General features: G+C 43.0%; 1 protein-coding gene across 2 annotated transcripts in view; it reads left to right on the forward strand.

Moving 5' to 3' along the window:
• LOC142348240 (uncharacterized) overlaps positions 1–21,997 on the forward strand; it is a 146,324-nt gene that overhangs the window by 88,225 nt on the left and 36,102 nt on the right. For both annotated transcript variants that reach the window (XM_075399529.1, XM_075399530.1), the window contains exon 6: positions 11,644–11,820. In XM_075399529.1, coding sequence (XP_075255644.1) covers positions 11,644–11,820 — 177 coding nt within the window. The remainder of the gene's footprint in view (positions 1–11,643; positions 11,821–21,997) is intronic.

Raw genomic sequence — 21,997 nt, forward strand, 5'->3', positions numbered from 1 at the left:
TGGTGTGTGTGTGTGTGTTTGAGCGCGCGTGTGTGTGTAAGTGTCTGTGTGTGTATGTGTGTGTCGGTGTGTGTGTGGTGTGTGTGTGTGTGTGTGGTGTTTGTTTGTGTGTGTGTGGTGTGTTTGGTGACTGTGTGGTGAGTGAGTGATGTGCTGTGTGTGGTGTGTGTTGTGCGTGTGTGTGTTTGTGTGTGTTTGTGTGTGTAAGTGTGTGTATGTGTCTTCGTGTGCGTGTGTGTGTGTTTGTGTGTGTGTGTGTGTGTGTGTATGTATGTGTGTTTGTGTTTGTGTGTGGTGTGTTCAGTGTGTGTGTGTGGTGAGTGCGTTGTGTGTTGCGTTTGTGGTGTGTGTGTGTTTGCGTGTGTGTGGTGTGTTTGTGTGTGGTGTGTGTGGTGTGTGCTTGGTGTGTGTCTCTTTGTATGTGTGCGTCTGGTGTTTGTAGTGTGTGTGTGTGTGTGTGGTGTGTGTGTTTGTTTGGGTGAGTGTGTGTGTTGTTTGTGTGTGTGGTGGGTGTGTGGTGTGCGTGTGTGTGGTATGTGTGTGTTTGTGTGTGCGTGGTGTGTGTTTGTGGTGTGTGTGTTTGTGCGCTGTGTGAGTGTGTGTGTATGTGCTGTGTGTGCGGTGTTTGTGTGTGTGGTGTGTGTGTGTTATGTGTATTGTGTGGTGTGTTTGTGCGTGTGTGCTTGTGCTTGTGTGTCTGCGTGCGTGCATGAGTGTGCGTGTGTGTGTGTGTGTGTGTTTGAGCGCGTGTGTGTGTAAGTGTCTCTGTGTGTATGTGTGTGTGTCGGAGTGTGTGTGGTGTGTGTGTGGTGTTTGTTTGTGTGAGTGCGTGTGGTGTGATTGGCGAGTGTGTGGTGAGTGAGTGATTTGCTGTGTGTGGTGTGTGTTGTGTGGTGTATGTGTGTTTGTGCGTGTGTGTGTTTGTGTGTGTAAGTGTGTGTGTGTGTGTGTGTCTTCGTGTACGTGTGTGTGTTTGTGTGTGTGTGTTCGTGTATGTATGTGTGTCTGTGTTTGTGTGTGGTGTGTTCGGTGTGTGTGTGTGGGGTGATTGCGTGGTGTGTTGCGTGTGTGGTGTGGGTGTTTGCCTGCGGGTGTTTGTGTGCAAGTGTTTAGGTGTGTGTGTGTGTCTGCGTGTGTGTGTGGTGTGTTTGTATGTGGCGTATGTGGTGAGTTTGTGTGTGTGCATGCGTGCATGCGTGTCCAAGTGTGTGTGTGTGTGTGTTTGAGCGTTTGTGTGTGTGAGCGTGTGTGTGTGTGTGTGCGTGTGTGTGATGTGTGTGGTGTGTGAGTGTGTTAGTGGTTGTGTGTGTGGTGTGTTGTTTGTGATGTGTGTGCGTGTTGTGTTGTGTGTGTTTGTGCGTGTGTGTGTTTTTGTGTGTAAGTGTGTGTGTGTCTGCGTTTGTGTGATGTGTGTGATGTGTGAGTGTGTTAGTGGTTGTGTGTGGTGTGTTGTGTGTGTAGTGTGTGTGTGCGCGTGCGTGTGTGATTTTGCGTGTGTGTGCGTGTGTGTGTGTGTGTGTGCGTGTGTGTGATGTGTGTGGTGTGTGAGTGTGTTAGTGGTTGTGTGTCGTGTGTTGTTTGTGATGCGTGTGTGTGTTTGGTTGTGTGTGCGTGTGCGTGTGTGTAACTGTGTGCGTGTGCGTGTGTTTGAGCGTGTGTGTATGTGTGTCTGTGTTTGTGTGTGGCGTGTGTTTGGTGTGTGTGTGTGGTGAAAGCTTGGTGTGTTATGTTTGTTGTAAGTGTGTGTTTGCGTGTGAGTGTTTGTGTGTAAGTGTTTAGGTGTTTGTCTCTGCGTGTGTGTGATGTGTTTGTGTGTGATGTTTGTGTATGTGTGTGTGTGTGCGTGCCTGTGTGTGTGTGCGTGTAATTGTGTGTCTGTGTGTGTGATGTCTGTGGTGTGTGTGTGTGATTAATGCGTGGTGTGTTGTGTGTGGTGTGTGTGTGTCTTGTGTGGTGTGTGTGTGAATTTGTTTGTGTGTGTGTGTTTGTGTTTGTAAGTGTGTTTGTGTCGTGCATGCGTGTCCAAGTGTGTGTGTGTGTGTGTGTGTGTGCTTGAGCGTGTGTGTGTGCGTGCCTGTGTGTGTGCGTGTAATTGTGTGTCTGTGTGTGTGATGTCTGTGGTGTGTGTGTGTGTGATTAATGCGTGGTGTGTTGTGTGTGGTGTGTGTGTGTTGTGTGGTGTGTGTGTGAATTTGTTTGTGTGTGTGTTTGTGTTTGTAAGTGTGTTTGTGTCTGCGTGTGTGTTTGTTTTGTGTGTTGTGTGAGTGTGTTAGTGGTTGTGCGAGTGTGTATATGTGTGTGTGTCTGCGTGTGTGTTGTGTGTGAGTGTGTTAGTGGTTGTGTGTTGTGTGTGATGTGTGTATTGTGTGTGTGGTGTGTATGTGCGTGTGTGTTTGTGCGTGTGTGTGCGTGTGTGCATGCGTGTGCGTGTGTGTGTTTGGGTGTGTGTGTGTGTGTGTGCGTGCGTGTATGTATGTGTGTCTTTGTTTGTTTGTGGCGTGTGTTTGTTGTGTGTGTGTGGTGAGTGCGTGGTGTGTTATGTTTGTGGTGTGTCTGTGTTTTTGCGTGTGAGTGTTTGTGTGTAAGTGTTTAGGTGTGTGTGTGTGGTGTGTTTGTGTGTAGTGTTGGTGTGTGTGGCGTATATGGTGAGTGTGTGTGTGCGTGCGTGCATGCGTGTCCAAGTGTGTGTGTGTGTGTGTGTGTGTTTGAGCGTGTGTGTGTGTGCGTGCGTGTGTGTGTGTGTGTGTGTGTATGCGTGTGTGTCTGTGTGTGCAAGTGTGTGTGTGTGTGTGTGCGCGCGTGTGTGTGTGCGTGTGTTTTTGTGTCTGTATGTGTGGTGTCTGTGGTGTGTGTGTGGTAAGTGCGTACTGTGTTGTGTGTGTTGTGTGTGGTGTGTGTGTGTGTGTGTGTGTGTTGTGTGGTGTGTGTGTTTGTTTGTGTGTGTGTTTGTAAGTGTGTTTGAGTCTGCGTGTGTGTGGTGTGTGTTGTGTGAGTGTGTTGGTGGTTGTGTGTGGTGTGTTGTGTGTGATGTGTGTATTGTGTGTGTGGTGTGTGTGTGTGTGTGTGTGCGTGTGTGTTTGTGCGTGCGTGCGTGTGTGTGTGCGTGTGTCTGTGTTTGTGTGTGTGTGTGCGCGCATGTGTGTGTGCGTGTGTTTTTGTGTCTGTGTGTGTGGTGGCTGTGGTGTGTGTGTGTGTGGTTAGTGCGTGCTGTGTTGTGTGTGGTGTGTGTACTGTGTGTGTGGTGTGTTTGTGTTTGCGCGCGTGTGTGTGTTTGTGCGCGTGTGTGCATGCGTGTGCGTTTGTGTGTGTTTGGCAGTGTGTGTGTGTGCGCAAGCTTGTGTGTGTGTGTAAATGTGTGCGTGCGCGTGTATGTATGTGTGTCTGTGTTTGTGTGTGGTGTGTGTGGCGTGTGTTTGGTGTGTGTGTGTGTGTGTGGTGTGTGCATGGTGTGTTGTGTTTGTGGTCTGTGTGTGTTTGCGTGTGAGTGTTTGTGTGTAAGTGTTTAGGTGTGTGTATGTGTGTCTGCGTGTGTGTGGTGTGTGTGTGTGCTGTGTGTGGCGTGTGTGGTGAGTGTGTGTGTGTGTGTGTTTGGTGTGTGTGTGTGTGCGAGTGTGTTTGTGCTTGTGTGTGCCTGTGTGCATGCGTGTGCGTGTGTGTGTTTGGGTGTGTGTGTGTGTGTGTGTGTGTGCGTGTATGTATGTGTGTCTATGTTTGTTTGTGGCGTGTGTTTGTTGTGTGTGTGTGGTGAGTGCGTGGTGTGTTATGTTTGTGGTGTGTCTGTGTTTGCGTGTGAGTGTTTGTGTGTAAGTGTTTAGGTGTGTGTGTGTGTGTGTGTGTGGTGTGTTTGTGTGTAGTGTTTGTGTGTGTGGTGTATATGGTGAGTGTGTGTGTGCGTGCGTGCATGCGTGTCCAAGTGTGTCTGTGTGTGTGTGTTTGAGCGTGTGTGTGTGTGCGTGCGTGCGTGTGTGTGTGTGCGTGTGTGTCTGTGTGTGTAAGTGTGTGTGTGTGTGCGCGTGTGTGTGTGTGTGCGTGTGTTTTTGTGTCTGGATGTGTGGTGTCTGTGGTGTGTGTGTGTGGTTAGTCCGTACTGTGTTGTGTGTGGTGTGTGTGTGTGTTGTGTGGTGTGTGTGTTTGTTTGTGTGTGTGTGTTTGTAAGTGTGTTTGAGTCTGCGTGTGTGTGGTGTGTGTTGTGTGAGTGTGTTAGTGGTTGTGTGTGGTGTGTTGTGTGTGCGTGTGTGTTTGTGCGTGCGTGCGTATGTGTGTGCGTGTGTGTCTGTGTTTGTAAGTGTGTGTGTGTGCGCGCAAGTGTGTGTGCGTGTGTTTTTGTTTCTGTGTGTGTGGTGGCTGTGGTGTGTGTGTGTGTGTGGTTAGTGCGTGCTGTGTTGTGTGTGGTGTGTGTATTGTGTGTGTGGTGTGTTTGTGTTTGCGCGCGTGTGTGTGTTTGTGCGCGTGTGTGCATGCGTGTGCGTTTGTGTGTGTTTGGCAGTGTGTGTGTGCGCAAGCGTGTGTGTGTGTGTAAGTGTGTGCGTGCGCGTGTATGTATGTGTGTCTGTGTTTGTGTGTGGTGTGTGTGGCGTGTGTTTGGTGTGTGTGTGTGTGTGTGTGTGTGGTGAGTGCATGGTGTGTTGTGTTTGTGGTCTGTGTGTGTTTGCGTGTGAGTGTTTGTGTGTAAGTGTTTAGGTGTGTGTATGTGTGTGCTGTGTGTGGTGTCTGTGGTGAGTGTGTGTGTGTGTGGTGTGTGTGTGTGCTGTGTGTGTGTGTGCTGTGTGCGGCGTGTGTGGTGAGTGTGCGTGCGTGCATGCATGTGCTTGTGTGTGTGTGTGTTTAAGTGTGTGCGTGTGTGTGTGTGCGTGTGTGTCTGTATGTATGTGTCTCTCTGTGTGTAGTGTCTGTGGTGTGTGTGTGTGTGTGTGGTTAGTGCGTGGTGTGTTGTGTGTTGTGTTTGTGTTGTGGTGTGAGTGTGTATTTGTTTGTGTGTGTGTTTGTGTGTGTAAGTGTGTGTGTGTGCCTGCGTGTGTGTGGTGTGTTAGTGTGTGGCGTATGTGGTGAGTGTGTGTGTGTGTGTGTGCCTGCGTGCATGCGTGTCCAAGTGTGTGTGTGTGTGTAAGTTTGAGCGTGTGTGTGTGTGTGTGCGTGCGTGTGTGTGTGCGTGTGTTTGTGTGTCTTTGTGTGTAATGTCTGTGGTGTGTCTGTTTGGTGAGTGCGTGGTGTGTTGTGTGTTGTGTGTGTGTTGTGTGTGTCTGTGTTGTGAAGTGTGTGTGTGTGTGTTTGTGCGTGTGTGTGTAAGTGTGTGTGTGTCTGCGTGTGTGTGGTGTGTGAGTGTGTTAGTGGTTGTGTGTGGTGTGTTGTGTGTGATGTGTGTATTGTGTTTGTGGTGTGTGTGTGTGTGCGTGTGTTTGTGCGCGTGTGCATGCGTGTGAATGTGTGTGTTTGAGTGTGTGTGCGTGTGTGTGTGTGTGCGTGTGCGTGTATGTATGTGTGTCTGTGTTTGTGTGTGGCGTGTAATTGGTGTGTGTGTGTGTGTGTGGTGAGTGCGTGGTGTGTTATGTTTGTGGTGTGTCTGTGTTTGCGTGTGAGTGTTTGCGTGTAAGTGTTTAGGTGTGTGTGTATGTGGTGTGTGTTTGTGTGTGGTGTTTGTATGTGTAGCTTATATGGTGAGTGTGTGTGTGTGCGTGCGTTCATGCGTGTCCAAGTGTGTGTGTGTGTTTGAGCGTGTGTGTGTGCGTGCGTGCGTGTGTGTCTGTGTGTGTAAGTGTGTGTGTGTGTGTGAGTGTGTTTGTGTGTCTGTGTGTGTGGTGTCTGTGGTGTGTGTGTGTGTGTGTGGTTAGTGCGTGCTGTGTTGTTTGTGGTGTGTGTGTGTTGTGTGGTGTGTATGTGTTTGTTTGTGTGTGTGTTTGTGTTTGTAAGTGTGTTTGTGTCTGCGTGCATGCGTGTCCAAGTGTGTGTGTGTGTGTTTGAGCGTGTGTGTGTGCGTGCGTGCGTGCGTTTTGTGTGTGCGTGTGTGTCTGTGTGTGTAAGTGTGTGTGTGTGTGTGTGTTCGTGTGTGTGTGAGTGTGTTTGTGTGTCTGTGTGTGTGGTGTCTGTGGTGTGTGTGTGTGGTTAGTGCGTGCTGTGTTGTTTGTGGTTTGTGTGTGTGTGTGTTGTGTGGTGTGTATGTGTTTGTTTGTGTGTGTGTGTTTGTGTTTGTAAGTGTGTTTGTGTCTGCGTGTGTGTGATGTTTGTGGTGTGCGAGTGTGTTAGTGGTTGGGTGTGGTGTGTTATATGTGATGTGTGTATTGTGTGTGTGTGTGTGCGCGCAAGTGTGTCTGTGTTTGTGTGTGGCGTGTGTTTGGTGTGTGTGTGTGTGTGATGAGTGCGTGGTGTGTTATGTTTGTGGTGTGTCTGTGTTTGCGTGTGAGTGTTTGTTTGTAAGTGTTTAGGTGTGTGTGTGGTGTGTGTTTGTGTGTGGTGTTTGTGTGTGTGGCTTATATGGTGAGTGTGTGTCTGCGTGCGTGCATGCGTGTCCAAGTGTGTGTGTATGTGTGTTTGAGCGTGTGTGTGTGCGTGCGTGCGTGTGTGTCTGTGTGTGTAAGTGTGTGTGTGTGTGTGTTTTCGTGTGTTTGTGTGTGTGTGTGTGTGTGTGTGGTGTCTGTGGTGTGTGTGTGTGTGTGTGGTTAGTGCGTGCTGTGTTGTTTGTGGTGTGTGTGTGTTGTGTGGTGTGTATGTGTTTGTTTGTGTGTGTGTTTGTGTTTCTAAGTGTGTTTGTGTCTGCGTGTGTGTGATGTGTGTGGTGTGCGAGTGTGTTAGTGGTTGGGTGTGGTGTGTTATATGTGATGTGTGTATTGTGTGTGTGTGTTAGCATGCGTGTGCGTTTGTGTGTGTTTGGCAGTGTGTGTGTGTAATTGTGCAAGCGTGTGTGTGTGTGTTTAAGTGTGTGCGTGCGCGTGTATGTATGTGTGTCTGTGTTTGTGTGTGGTTTGTGTGGCGTGTGTTTGGTGTGTGTGTGTGTGTGTGTGTGTGTGTGTGTGTGTGTGTGTGGTGAGTGCATGGTGTGTTGTGTTTGTGGTCTGTGTGTGTTTGAGTGTGAGTGTTTGTGTGTAAGTGTTTAGGTGTGTGTGTGTCTGCGTGTGTGTGGTGTGTGTGTGCTGTGTGTGTGGCGTGTGTGGTGAGTGTGTGTGTGTGTGTGTGCGTGCGTGCATGCATGTGCGTGTGTGTGTGTTTGAGCGTGTGTGTGTGTGTGTGCGTGCGTGTGTGTTTGTTTGTGTGTGTGTTTGTGTTTGTAAGTGTGTTTGTGTCTGCGTGCATGCGTGTCCAAGTGTGTATGTGTGTGCGTGCGTGCGTGCGTTTTGTGTGTGCGTGTGTGTCTGTGTGTGTAAGTGTGTGTGTGTGTGTGTGTGTGTGTTCGTGTGTGTGTGAGTGTGTTTGTGTGTCTGTGTGTGTGGTGTCTGTGGTGTGTGTGTGTGGTTAGTGCGTGCTGTGTTGTTTGTGGTTTGTGTGTGTGTGTTGTGTGGTGTGTATGTGTTTGTTTGTGTGTGTGTGTTTGTGTTTGTAAGTGTGTTTGTGTCTGCGTGTGTGTGATGTGGGTGGTGTGCGAGTGTGTTAGTGGTTGGGTGTGGTGTGTTATATGTGATGTGTGTATTGTGTGTGTGTGTGCGCGCAAGTGTGTGTGTGTTTGTGTGTGTGTGTGTGTGTGTGTAAGTGTGTGTGTCTGCGTGTGTGTGGTGTGTGAGTGTGTTAGTGGTTGTGTGTAGTGTGTTGTGTGTGATGTGTGTATTGTGTGTGTGGTGTGTGTGTGTGTGCGTGTGTGTTTGTGCGTGTGTGCATGCGTGTGAATTTGTGTGTTTGAGTGTGTGTGTGTGTGTGTGTGTGTGCGCGTGTGCGTGTATGTATGTGTGTCTGTGTTTGTGTGTGGCGTGTGTTTGGTGTGTGTGTGTGTGTGTGTGTGGTGAGTGCGTGGTGTGTTATGTTTGTGGTGTGTCTGTGTTTGCGTGTGAGTGTTTGTTTGTAAGTGTTTAGGTGTGTGTGTGTGGTGTGTGTTTGTGTGTGGTGTTTGTGTGTGTGGCTTATATGGTGAGTGTGTGTCTGCGTGCGTGCATGCGTGTCCAAGTGTGTGTGTATGTGTGTTTGATCGTGTGTGTGTGCGTGCGTGTGTGTCTGTGTGTGTAAGTGTGTGTGTGTGTGTGTTCGTGTGTTTGTGTGTCTGTGTGTGTGGTGTCTGTGGTGTGTGTGTGTGTGTGTGTGGTTAGTGCGTGCTGTGTTGTTTGTGGTGTGTGTGTGTTGTGTGGTGTGTATGTGTTTGTTTGTGTGTGTGTTTTTGTTTGTAAGTGTGTTTGTGTCTGCGTGTGTGTCATGTGTGTGGTGTGCGAGTGTGTTAGTGGTTGGGTGTGGTGTGTTATATGTGATGTGTGTATTGTGTGTGTGTGTGCGTGTGTGTGTGTGTGTGTGTGTTTGTGCGTGTGTGTGCGTGTTAGCATGCGTGTGCGTTTGTGTGTGTTTGGCAGTGTGTGTGTGTGTGTAATTGTGCAAGCGTGTGTGTGTGTGTGTGTTTAAGTGTGTGCGTGCGCGTGTATGTATGTGTGTCTGTGTTTGTGTGTGGTTTGTGTGGCGTGTGTTTGGTGTGTGTGTGTGTGTGTGTGGTGAGTGCATGGTGTGTTGTGTTTGTGGTCTGTGTGTGTTTGAGTGTGAGTGTTTGTGTGTAAGTGTTTAGGTGTGTGTGTCTGCGTGTGTGTGGTGTGTGTGTGTGCTGTGTGTGTGGCGTGTAAGGTGAGTGTGTGTGTGTGCGTGCGTGCATGCATGTGCGTGTGTGTGTGTGTGTGTTTGAGCGTGTGTGTGTGTGTGCGTGCGTGTGTGTGTATGTGTTCAAGTGTCTGTGTGTGTGTGTGTGCGCGCGTGTGTGTGCGAGTGTTTGTATGTCTGTGTGTGTGGTGTTTGTGGTGTGTCTGTGTGGTGAATGTGTTGTGTGTTGTGTGGTGTGTGTGTTGTGTGGTGTGTGTGTGTTTGTGCGTGTGTTTGTTTGTGTGTGTAAGTGTGTGTGTCTGCGCGTGTGTGATGTGTGGTGTGTGAGTGTTTTAGTGGTTGTGTGTGGTGTGTTGTGTGTGATGGGTGTTTTGTGTGTGTGGTGTGTGTGTGCGTGTGTGTTTGTGCGTGTGTGTGTGCGTGTGTGTGTTTGGGTGTGTGTGCGTGTGTGTGTGTGTGTCTGTAAGTGTGTGCGTGTGCGTGTATGTATGTGTGTCTGTGTTTGTGTGTGGCGTGTGTTTTTGGTGTTTGTGTGGTGAGTGCGTGGTGTTTTATGTTTGTGGTGGGTCTGTGTTTGCGTGTGAGTGTTTGTGTGTAAGTGTTTAGGTGTGTGTGAGCGTGTGTGTGGTGTGTTTGTGTGTGGTGTTTGTGTGTGTGGCGTATATGGTAAGTGTGTGTGTGTGCGTGCGTGCTTTCGTGTCCAAGTGTGTGTGTGTGAGTGTGTGTGTGTGTGTAAGTGTGTGTGCGTGCGTGTGTTTGTGTGTCTGTGTGTGTGTGTGTTGTCTGTGGTGTGTGTGTGTGGTTAATGCGTGGTGTGTTGTGTGTGGTGTGTGTGTGTGTGTTGTGTGGTGTGTGTGAATTTGTTTGTGTGTGTGTTTGTGTTTGTAAGTGTGTTTGTGTCTGCATGTGTGTTTGTTTTGTGTGGTGTGTGAGTGTGTTAGTGGTTGTGTATGGTGTGTTGTGTGTGATGTGTGTTTTGTGTGTGTGGTGTATGTGTGTGTGCGTGTGTGTGTTTGTGCGTGTGTGTGCGTGTGTGCATGCGTGTGCGTGTGCGTGTGTTTGGGCGTGTTTGTGTGTGTGTGTGTGTGCGTGTGTGTGTAGGTGTATGCGTGCGCGTGTATGTATGTGTGTCTGTGTTTGTGTGTGGTGTGTGTGGCGTGTGTTTGGTGTGTGTGTGGTGTGTTTGTTTGTCGTGTGTTGTGAGTGTGTGTGTGCGTGCGTGCATGCATGTGCGTGTGTGTGTGTCTGTGTGTGTGGTGTTTGTGGTGTGTGTGTGGTGTTTGGTGAGTGCGTGGTGTGTTGTGTGTGGTGTGTGTGTTGTAGTGTGTGTGTGTGTGTGTGTGTTTGTGCGTGTGCGTGTTTGTGTGTGTTTGTGTGTGTAAGTGTGTGTATGTGTGTCCGTTTGTGTGTTGTGTGTGGTGTGTTAGTGTGTGTGCGTGTGTGTGTTTGTGCGTGTGTGTGAGTGTGTGCGTGCATGCGTGTGCCTGTGTGTGTTTAAGCGTGTGTGTGTGTGTGTGTGTGTGTGTGTGTGTGTGTGCGTGTGCGTGTATGTATGTGTGTCTGTGTTTGTGTGTGGCGTGTGTCTGGTGAGTGCGTGCGTGGTGTGTGTGGCGAATGTGTGGTGTGTTGTGTGGTGTGTGTTTGTGTGTTTGTGCGTGTGTGTGTGTGTTTGTTTTAGTAAGTGTGTGTGTGTGTGTGTCGGCGTGTGTGGTGTGTGTGTGTGGTGTGTCAATGTGTGTGTGTTTGTGTTTGTGTGTGTAACTGTGTGTGTGTCTGCGTGTATGTGGTGTGTGTGGTGAGTGTGTGTTGTGTTGTGTGTGGTGTGTGTGTTGTGTGTGATGTGTGTGTGTGTGTGCGTGTGTGTGTGTGTGTGTGGGTGTGTGTGTGTATATATGTGTGTTTGTGTGCGTGCGTGCTTGTGTGTGTGTGTGTGGGTATGTGTGTTTTTGTGCGTGTGTGAAAGTGTGTGTTTATGTCTGTGTATGTGTGTGTGGGAGGGGGGACATGAGAACAAAACGAAGAACAGATCCAAAGAAATTTTACTTACCTTTGAAAAATGTAATTTTCCACAAAACATAAAATTGATAAACCAATAAAACTGTGTTCAATTTTGAAATGATTGCAACAGGTATTGATTTAAAAAATACCACACGGTTGTTATTGCCCTCGAAGTTATCATAACACCTCGGCTTCGCCTCGGAGTTTGATAAGTTCCCGGTGGCGATAACAACCGTGTGGTAATATTCATTATGTAATTGCACCGCATTCACCGCTTATATTACAGAATTTTCAGCATTCACTGCTTATCTTACCTAATTTTTTGCGTTGAATGGTGGTGACACCTTGGCCCGGGCTGCCTAGTTCTCATTACGTTTCAATATAAAGGAAAATTGTACTTTCTCCCCACAAATGTGGCACTAAATATTTATCTGTTATATTTTATCAAGTCAGAAATATAAAACTCAGAATCACGAATCACTTTTGAAATACCAGCCCAATTCTTCTAAAAATCTTATCTGATATTTAAGCAGCTACTTCAATTAAGTGAGAAACCGCAATTTGTCATAACATTGAGAGGCAGTCTCTAATTTCGAAATGATTTTCTTTCCTTACTTTACAAAACCATATTGCAGTTTTCTGATTTTTTGAGATAATTTCATGTTTTGGAACGTGTATTTGTTGAGACATTGACGTCACAATAAATAGAGGTACCGCAACTATAGAGTTTTTTTACAATATGATTTAAAATGTTGTCAATGTTGTCATTTGTTACTGCACATTTTGTACCCGCAGTGGCTATTAATGGTGATAAAATAATGTGTACGCCTGGGGGTTGACAAATAATCTGACCAACTTATCTCTTACAGAAAATATTCAGTTCAGTTTTCTGAAAAACCTCAATATTTAAAGATTTATTCTTGTATTTAGGACAAACGCCCAGCCCCTCACCTATCGCGGCTGGACAGATTCCGGCAACTGAGTCACCACCTGATCCCTCAGTCAGTCAGACCCCCGTTTCGGGAAGAACTCCATTTTCTGGGGGAACAGAAACCCTAGAATCGACAAGTGCTGGGCTTCCCACATCTGCCGATCCAGCTACGCCAGGTAAGTGTTTTTTTTTTAAAAAAAACATGCTGGAATATTGGCGCATTTTTCAATTTAGAAAGATGGTTTGATTATAATTTCCTCAAGAATCGAATTGTGGTTGTAAATTATTTTGGTAATTACAGTTGGCACTGTTAAACTACATATTTTGATCATTCTTTTTTCCGAACAAAAACAAGGGGAATATTTTTTAGCGAATTGAAGAGATATAAATAAATTTGAACATGCAAAGATAACTCTATCAGAACAAAACTTAAGGACAGCAAACGATAGCATGTAAGCTCTCTAATTACTGTCCTTTTTTGGAAATGTCATTCTAACCAAATATGCTTAAGATTATTAGCATTATTCGGTAAAAACTAGTGAAAATTTTCTCTCACTTGGGAACAGAAATGCGGGGTCCGTCGTGCAAGTGTAACTCCTGATCCGGTGGCTGAGAGTTCGAGTCCGGGTGGGTTCCAATCAAAGCTTTTGGTTATCAGCCGATGGAGTGATTTTGTTTACTTTAAAATAAAACATTTCAAACCTCATTATATAAAAAATGAAGAAAAATTTAGATAAATCCAAAAGCCAGCATCATTCAAATATTCAGATTAGGTACTACCTGCTTTCGAACAGTTTGTGAATGTGTGAATCCTGCCTTAAATTGTTTTTTTTTTCAATTTGTCCCCGGGTCGAAATAGTTGAAGATGTTTTATCCGTCCTAATTTTGTATGACAAGTGTTTAACATTTTGAAACATTTCTCTCATTATGTTGTCAAATGTATGGTTTGGTTTTCCAAAACTGCATAGAATGAATATTTGGGCGATTTATTTATGATTAATTTTACCCCAATTAATTTCTTAAAAAAATATTTTAATAGGTTTTTTTTTTTCTAATTTCTGAGTCAGTTTCCTGTGCGTAGGTCCATATCCTTCATTGATTGTCAAAATTTTTTTTTTCTATGAAACTGTTGATGGTCCGGCTATTTTTTTGTATCCTAAATAAGAACTTGTTCTGCTATTGAAAATATTCTCTGATGACTTTTAGCTTTAAAAAGGAAAAAGGAAAAGCGGCACGGGCATCAATTAGCATTAGAATTCCTATAATTTATTCAGTTGCTTCGTAAGCGTTAAGAGTGCCTAAGTTGAGGGAGATATCTTAAAGTAAGGTGAGAACATCACTTTCAAAAACCAGAATCGTTTTTTGTCTTGAATTTTGTCCAGTCAAATCGACTTGGGACGAAAGTCAGCCATTGTTTAAGTTAATCTTTTTAAACTTTTTTTAAAAAATTTTGGCCAAATTTATTGTATATAGGCTTATTATGCATCCTAAAATACCAAAAGTTAGAAGCAATTGGGCCAGGTACTTAGAAAATTAATAATTGTTGAGAATATTTTACATTTTTTTTTGTTTTTTGTTAAACTTTGTGATTTCTTTCAATAATTATCCTGGTGATAAAATGATAAGATTCAAGCAAAAAATGGAGGAAACTAACTTTAATTTCTTCTTCTATTAATTGTTTAAACAGATTTTTTCACTTCTGTTTTGTCTTTTCTGTAATTTCAGAAAGTTTCTGCAGGTCTACAAGAAAAAACTGTTTTTGATGATATTGGCGTCAAAGAACAAATCTGAAACATTGACGATTGCAATACATTTTTCTCTATGTCCATGGATTTTCAATTTGGTCCACACTGTCACTAGATTCAATAAATATGGTTAATTGAGCGCCTGATATGGATTACAATTAGGTATTAATTTTAAGCTAACCGTCATCCATTTGTTCTTTTAAAACACTACAAGTAGCTCTATAATTTGAGAAAGATGCGAAAACATATATATATATATATATATATATATATATATATATTATTTATAAGATTTGAGCAAAGAAATTGGAAGAAACTAACTTGAATTTTTTCTTCTATCAATTGTTCGAACTGATTTTTTTCCACTTCTGTTTTTATCTCTACTGTAACTTCAGAAAGTTTATGCAGGTCTACATATTTGTTATATTGTACTATTTTACTGGAAACAGAGAAGAAATCTGAACACATTGACGATTGCAATATATTATTCTATGTGTCCAAGGATTTCTACTTTGGTCCACACGGTCACTAGATTTAGGAAAATGATGAACTCAGCGCCTAATATGGATGCCAAAAAGTTTTTAGTTTTAAGCTAACTGTATTTTTGTGCTAACTGTATTTTTCAGCTATTTTTTCATTTGAACTTACAATTAGCAGTTTAATTTGAATAATTTGCACAAACGCAATGCTTAAAATGCGTATACATTAAATCTTATGGTCAGAAATTTTTTTGTTTCATGACAGTTGCTTTTGATTCCATTTTTTGATCTTGAACTTCAGCTGCTTTCCATCCAGTTGCAATATTGAGAGAGTTAAGTCAGAAGTCAAGCGTAAAATTGATGACTGTTTAGAAAAAAAACTTTATACAAATTTTAATTGGGGAGCGCCTAATTAATAGGCTTTGAGAGGCAGTCATTGGTCATAAAAAATTAAGACTAGTTAAGTTGGATGAACAGCTCTCGAACAACAAGTGGTACCCAAATCATTCAAATTACTTCTAGCCTGCTTCATAGGGGAAGTGGTCTGTGTAGATGCCCTTCTTGAGCTTCCTTTTTGACACTTTTAATTTTTAAAAAGAGAAAATAAAACCAAAGTTCTGCAGTTTTCATGACACGTTTAGCAGTAAAATGCCACGAGATAAACTAGCAGCTAATTTTTGAAAGAATGTAAGAACTCAAAAGTTTAGTCCTCGGATATTTAGCACCACTTTTTGTTTAGTGAGGTAAATAACGTATGATAAAAATCTAAACAAAGAAATCAGTTAAAAGCGTTTGCTAGGGAGAGCGAAAAATGACGCCATGAGCGCAAATACCGGTTCTTTCCGAATATAGCCCCCCATTACGGTACATTTAACTTGATTGGGGGGCTATTGGTGAAAAACCCCAAATGCCAATGCTGAGATGACAAAGCCAATCGAAAAAATTGACGTTCTTAATTTTGATGTGTGAACAATAGTGAAACGAAAAAGAGTGTCACATTACGAAACAAAAAACCTAGCTGGACAAAACCAGAATTACTTGGCTATCACACCGATTGACCATTACGAGTCAATCAGACAAAAAACAGTGAAATCTAGAAGAAAAGAAAAAAAAATCCTACTTAACAGAGCAGATAAGCAAAGGAAAAATCAACAAAAATTTTAAAAAAAAGTAAAAAAAAATTCGCCAAAAGTTTTCAAAATTCGGAGCTCTCTTCTGTTTGGCCCCCAGCTTTATGGTCATATAATGGTTACGCTCCAGGAGCGCGTGCTATGTTTGCATTTAGACGTGCTCTATAGTCAGTCCCATAAAAGTTGCAACACTTTCGAACGTTTCAAAGGTCAAAGTTCACATTTGAAACATGCAGACATCAACGCTTCGTTGTCTGTTTGCATGTCAGGAGTTTTTCGAACGTTCGCTTGCGTTGCAACTTTATGGGATTAACTATATAACATCACAAATGCATAATTGTGGCGTAAAAAACACGGTGCCAGAAGATATTCGATTTGCTCTTTTCCTTATCCATGAGGAAGTCTAAAGCAACGAGAGGCAAAGGAATTTTGAGGCAAGGGAATTCTTTCCAAAGCTGAAATTTTGGAAAGGGGCCAGGCACAAATTATGTTATTTTTGTTATGTAGTACGATACAATTTAATAAACAGCGACTTGTGTGTTTGTGGTCGGGATTTAGACATTAAATTAGTATCGTTTTGCAAGCTAGTAGTCATTATGACAGAAGACTCAATTGCATTTTAAGGAAGTACTAAGGCTAGAAAGCAGCAGCATGGTTGATTAACGGTTTCCTTTGGGCCTGCTATTCCCAGTTCGCCATCCAATTTTGTCACGACGACCCTTTAGTGTCCGAATCAATTGGATCTGATCCGAGGTGTTTTTGGTCTATATGCCCCGATACGACCTGTGCGCGACCCAAGTCGGGTTGATCAAAGCTGGCTTGGGTCACGCGCCTCAACTTGACAGACCCTCACGGGAACTCAGCGATCACACGTTTAGTAGTGCACTGTCGCCAGAAAATCTAGCAGTTTATTTTCTGAAAGAAAAGTTTCTTTGTAAAAAGCAGTTTATATCACAGAGTGCAATACATGGGTGTTTTAAGAGCTTTTTGAGCAAGGATGAAATTTTTCCATCGTAAGCTGTATGGTTACCAAGTTACCATAAACTTCATATATGGCTCGGATATGGTTGCCAAGAAAGGTTTATGGGGGGTAACCCGGCGAAAAATGATCCTTCCAACATTAAGACCGCATAGCCTAAAGGATAAGGCGTCTGGCTTCGAATGCGAAGATTGGGTGTTCGAAGCCATCCGTGGGCGCACCATTTTTGTAAAAGTACGATCAGATAACTTGGAGTATTTGACAAGAATATTTGCCATTCGGGGTATTAACCAGTTAGTATTTGGATAAACACGTTTAGTGGGACACTTTTCAACCTCAACACCAAAATGGGCTCAACGAAAAAACATTTAAGCATGTTTATCCAAGTTCTTAAAAAATTGTATTTGTACTTAAAGATTCGACAAGTTTACGCAAACAGATACAAGGTCAAAAATTTAATTCAAAGGCAACTGGAATGAGCCAATAAAACCAACTTCGCCATCTTTATTGAATGTAATGAAACTGCGGACTTTTGGACACATCGAAAAGAAACAATAGCGCTGTCGTCATTTGGGATCCGTTTCTGTTTCTGCCCCCACCAGTTATGTGGGAATATATATTAGTAGTATCGTATATATACAGGAAGATCGGGGGGGGGGGGGGGGGGGAGATCCTTTGGAGATCCGTTCAGCAGAGGGGGATCCCTGATCCCTTAAGGGAGATCTTTTAAAATAGGAAAGTGGTAATTGCGCTACATGTATTTGTCTGGTGGCTTATTGTTGGTATTGCGCTATTGGAAAGCCATTCCAGTTTCAACTTTTCTTGCTTATTTGTGGCAAAACCTAGCAAAGTAGATTTGAATTAAAGATGAATTTATACGTTACAACATATAGAATAGAATTGTTATAGAAACTGTTATAGATAAGAGAATTAAACACGTACAAAAGCGTCAAATTGCATACAAAATAGCGCATTGTTTTGTTAATTAAGAGTCTGATTCTATCGCTTCATAATCAATAAATGGGTTATACACTGGACGTTCTTCTTCTATCTCATTTTCATCGGCAATTTCATCAGAATCAATATCAGACTCTGCGATTGCGGCGGTTCTTACGAAGCCGGGGTCAGGGATTTCAGCGTTGTCAGTATTCGTTTCAACTGTGGTTTCAATTTCCCTCTAGTTTTCAATTTCGTACAACTCTCCAGACGACCAGGAACTCAACGATTCATTATCGAAATTGTCGTCTTCGTCGAAGAAACGATCGTGGACAATATTTATGTGACCAAACGGCAGCGTATCGATCCCATTTTCAAGAATGTATCGTTTATCGTCGAAAGCGTTGAGCGACATTTTATTAATGGTTACGATATGGAGTTGGTGGCTAGCTATTCTATGGTTTTGCGCGCGGATCAAACGACCAGAGGAGAGCGTTTCTTTGAATCTGTCATGCGTCAGTTGTCGTTGTGCTAATTTTGTGACGCCTTTAGCTGATTTCTTTTCCCCGCCATCTAAATTAAAATATTGAACATTAGGAACAGTCCCAACTAACAAGCTGTATATTGATACGTGTGAGTGTGATGAAAACTAACTTACCAATTGCAATTACTGAGTAGAGTTTCGGCTTGAGAGCACAAAATTCTTGAATAGGCACGCTGGCAAACTCGTCCTTAAACTTCAGGACGACATATTCGTTCACTTTGGAGAAGAGCGGGTGCTGTGGTGGATAATTAGAGAAGTCGAAATGTTGCAAAATATGAATTTTTTGGCGTATATCTTCATAAACGTGTATTGTATTGATTCGATATAGCAGTGAATCACTATCCGAGTAGAGAACTTTGCAATCAAAATTTGGCTTCATCACTGTATAATGCAATTGAAACATGTGTAATTTGGCCAGATCAAGTACACATGCCCCTACAATAGTGGGTTTGTTCCAATAAATCCGTTTTTTTTTGCAGTTTTCATTGCAGCCATGCTCTCTCTCCAAAGATTTTGAACGATTTAAAATGAAAGTTTTGCGTTCTTTGTAGCACACTTTGAGCATTTCGAACAATAACGACTTGATCACGGTTCCTTTTTGACTCGCACGTTTTTCCGAACGCTGAATTATTCATGCCCTTATAGAACTTTTTGCCAAAAGCAGTACTGGCAGCAATCCGGAGACTGGTATTTTGCTCCATGTAGGGTCGCATCCAGTTCTCTTGCTCAAACTTTAATGCCCGATGAAGTTTTGTAATTTTGAGCCCCATGGAATTGTAGAATTGGGCAAGCCGATAATGTAGCGTGTAGCGGTTTTTAGGCAACAGCGTTTGGACGAGTTTTGGCCCAGATGACTTTTCAGGTAAGTGCATCTGTACTTTCAAATTTTTCTGGTAACCGCTCAGCCAAGAATGTTTGATTTTAATTTGGATGGCGCCAGAAGGTAATCTTGATGAGCTTCATGAAATTCGGGTGGATAATCAATATCAACTTCAATTGTGTATCCATGCTGTGCCGTTGACGAAATTTTGAGTACTTCCTCGAGCGTGATGTGTGCATCTAGCGCAAAATCCTTCAAGGGCAAATGATCGTTCTGCATTACGCCGCCGTAGAGGTTATTTGCGTCTAGCATCAACGCATATGTAGACGGCTTAGAAGCATCATAGATCGGCAGATGGCAGTTGTTTGCTTGAAAGAGTCGTTGCTCATAGATTGAAGACACTCCTCCGCGCATCATGTTCTCTACAAGTTCATGTTGTTCTCTCTCGGTTAGCAAATGCAGGTCGGGTTTGCATGCACACTTTGAGGAACGCATCTCCTGATAAATTTGATGCTCCATAGTACTGTGCGCAATCTAAACCGTACGTGTCATAGCAGATATCTCTGAAAAACTCAAAGACGCACGCCAAGAGCAAAGTGTCACTGGTTAGATAAAGGTCGTGGTAGTCGCCGATGTTTTGACAATCAAATTTTGAAAACACTGTTTGAGCATGATTGTAGTTGGTTTCGCTGATAGTGACTTCACCGCCATGCAATGTATTTTTCCATTCCGATAATGAAGGCAACACTTTTTCTTCAAACACTTGTTCTGATGTGATGTAGGAATAACAGTAAAAACTTTTTTGGCAGAGAAGTTGAAAATCGCTATTGGAGTAAGATTCATACTTAGAGCGTAGAATGTCAAAGCGATTGTCAGGCAGATCAGCTACCAAGGACTCGAATGATTGGGGCATGAAGTTAAACGAGTCAATTAACCTTATGTATTCGAAGATGGGTACTTGTTGTCCGGCCTCCGACTCAAAATTTTGTAGTGCAAGACATATATGATGAATATCATACTTTTTGATATTATGACCAATCATTGGCGTAAAGTTAGATGTTCTGCGACGAGCGTTACAGAGTTGATGCGCCCACCCTAGAAAATGACCATCGTAGTGACAATGGTCAAGAACAAGCTCAGCCTCATCGTTTATTTCGTTTTCACAGATCCAACATCTTGTGTTATTTTCACGCGCTGGAACAGGTCCTCGGTAGGGTGCGTAGAAAGCTCGTTTTCGGTTGTAGATGTCCCGCGCCAGTACGTGCAAAGATTTTACAAATTCGTTCATACAGTTGTCACCTCTTTTGATTTCAAAGTAGACAGGAGTTGCTTTACCGTGTTCTATGGCTGCTATTGCATAACCACAAGGTTCATGTTTTTCTATTGCAACTGTGTAGGAAGTAGAGGGTGAGGGTTGTGCTGTAGCAATTGGAACAACATAAGATTCTGTGTCAAAGTATAGAACGATAGGAAGAAACCAGCGTGCTTTCCAGTTTCTGAACTGTAGGGAAGTGTTGCTTTCTTTTGGCATAATAATTTCTGCTGCTGCATGTTCACTGCATGTTTTAACATTGTTTTGATAAGTTTCTCTGTTTGTACACAAATGAAAACAATTTCGACAAATACGCTGCGCTGCTCGGTACGCTATACCTTTGAAGTATGCGACAAATCGTTCCAGATTCAAGATGAGAACGTAGTGATGGGCATTCTCATCGTGGAGGAGAAGGTCCATTGTGAAGGATTTGTTTGACTTTTTGGAAACGTAGATCATCACCAAACGTGTTCCCTCGATTCTGTAAACAAAACAGATTCATGAAGACCAATACAGTTTTAACATTTTGATTCATTGAGCGGGAATATTTGAATTTTATTGATATTATTAAAGAAACACTTACCCGAAAACATTGACGCGAACGTCGTTGGCGTCCTCAAAGTATGGGATCCTGTTTATGGGCATGGGCATCTGATAGTCTCCAACCGGCTGTCGTTCCGCATTTTTGTACGTATCTGGATTCGTCTTTTCAGTTCCCGATCGACCTTCTGTCAGTAAATTGATTCGATTTTTGATGTGATACGCGGCAACGAAACAATACACGAAGCAGTTGTGATCAAAATGGTTTCGTATGTTGAGCAATGAACGGCATCCGTTCAGGAAACCAGGTAGAGCTATATATGACGATGCATGCACGGGGGCAAAGGCGGCTATCTTGATTTCCAGTCTGTTTACTTTGCGTAGAATCCATCCAATGCCTTGTGACGAAAACATGAAGAGAATATTCAACATCTTACTCAACATCTTGACAAAATCTTCGTTTGAGAGTCCATCCAAGTACACTGTAGTCATTTCAGAGCTAGCAAAGATTTCGATAGCTTGTTCTTCGTTGTCATTTTCGTTTCTTTCTTTGTACAGATCCAGAGACACAACAAAATGAATTTTTTTGGCTGCATTCGAAACTTCGCTGTTTATAAGGTCCGTTATGATGTCTCTATTGTTCAGCATGAACTCCATGAGATCTTGGTCGTCCTCCGTACCATCAATAGTGAAAACTTGAAGTGCTCCTTGAAAGGCGGATTCTGTTGGTCTTCTGCTTGTTTCACTAGTTCTCGAGGGCAGTCCATGTTGATCTCTTATGTGTGTGGCAAAGCGATCAGCAGAATCAAAGCCAATGTAGCAGTAGAGACAACATTGTACTAACGGATTATGTCGGTTTCCGAAATGTCGTTCGAGAGTTCGTAGATCTCTTGTAGTGAAATCACAGTGTTCACAGCGGTACACTGGCACTCCAACTTCATCTGGATGCAAGTTCCTTTGGTGACGATTGCGGTTGGTGCGAAATGTGAATTTGGCGTTACAAAATTTGCACGAAAAACTCATTGTTGAATCAATTTGAAGATAAAATGGTTTTGAGTTCGAGCTAAACCAAACCTTCAACTCTCTAAAAATAACCAACGTTCTGATTGGTTGAATTTGAAAACATGTTGAAAACGAAATTTCTAGGGACAAAGTTTCTTTCCAATCAGTTAACTAAAGGATTACACAAGAGTGAATAATATCATTGCCCAACGTTCACAGCCCCATTAATTAAATTAGGAGATGGATGAAGCTTTGGAAACAACATTTTTCTTATCCCGTAAGAGGGCGTCCAGCATTTTATGCAAATTTAGTCCTGCTTTATGCAAATTCCATCATTCGCCAGTGAGGGCGTAGATCATGTTTTATGCTAATCCATTTGCATATATGATTGGTATTCTGGCCAAAGAGGGCTACAATCATGTCTCATGCAAAGTGGAATTAAAATGCAAATACCAATGTTTTGCCGTAATAGTCGGAGACTTATGCGTATTTTCTATGCAATATATGCGTAATGACTATGCAATGACGTGTTTTAGCGAGCCTTATATGGTTAAATGGCTTTATTGGTGTTCTAGTGCAACTGAATATCTCTTTTTAGGCATAAAAAAGTTGATTATCACAGTTTTTTTAACCAAAAACCTTGAAAAAAAAATTTTTTTGAAAATAGATCTGAATTTTAGTATAACAAGTCCCATCAATGATTACTGGAGGTTGTAGCAGAATCAGTTGAGGGTTGAAAGATTTTAAAAAACTAAGAAAAAATGTTTTTAAAAGTTGGAAAAAAAATTGATTTTCTTTGTTTTTTTTCGCAATTTTTAATGGAACTCATACTTGGCGAGCAGCTAGCTTCATCATTCTTATGATCA

This window comes from Convolutriloba macropyga, chromosome 10, assembly GCF_964194025.1.
Source record: "Convolutriloba macropyga chromosome 10, txConMacr16.3, whole genome shotgun sequence".
NCBI lineage: Eukaryota > Metazoa > Xenacoelomorpha > Acoela > Convolutidae > Convolutriloba > Convolutriloba macropyga.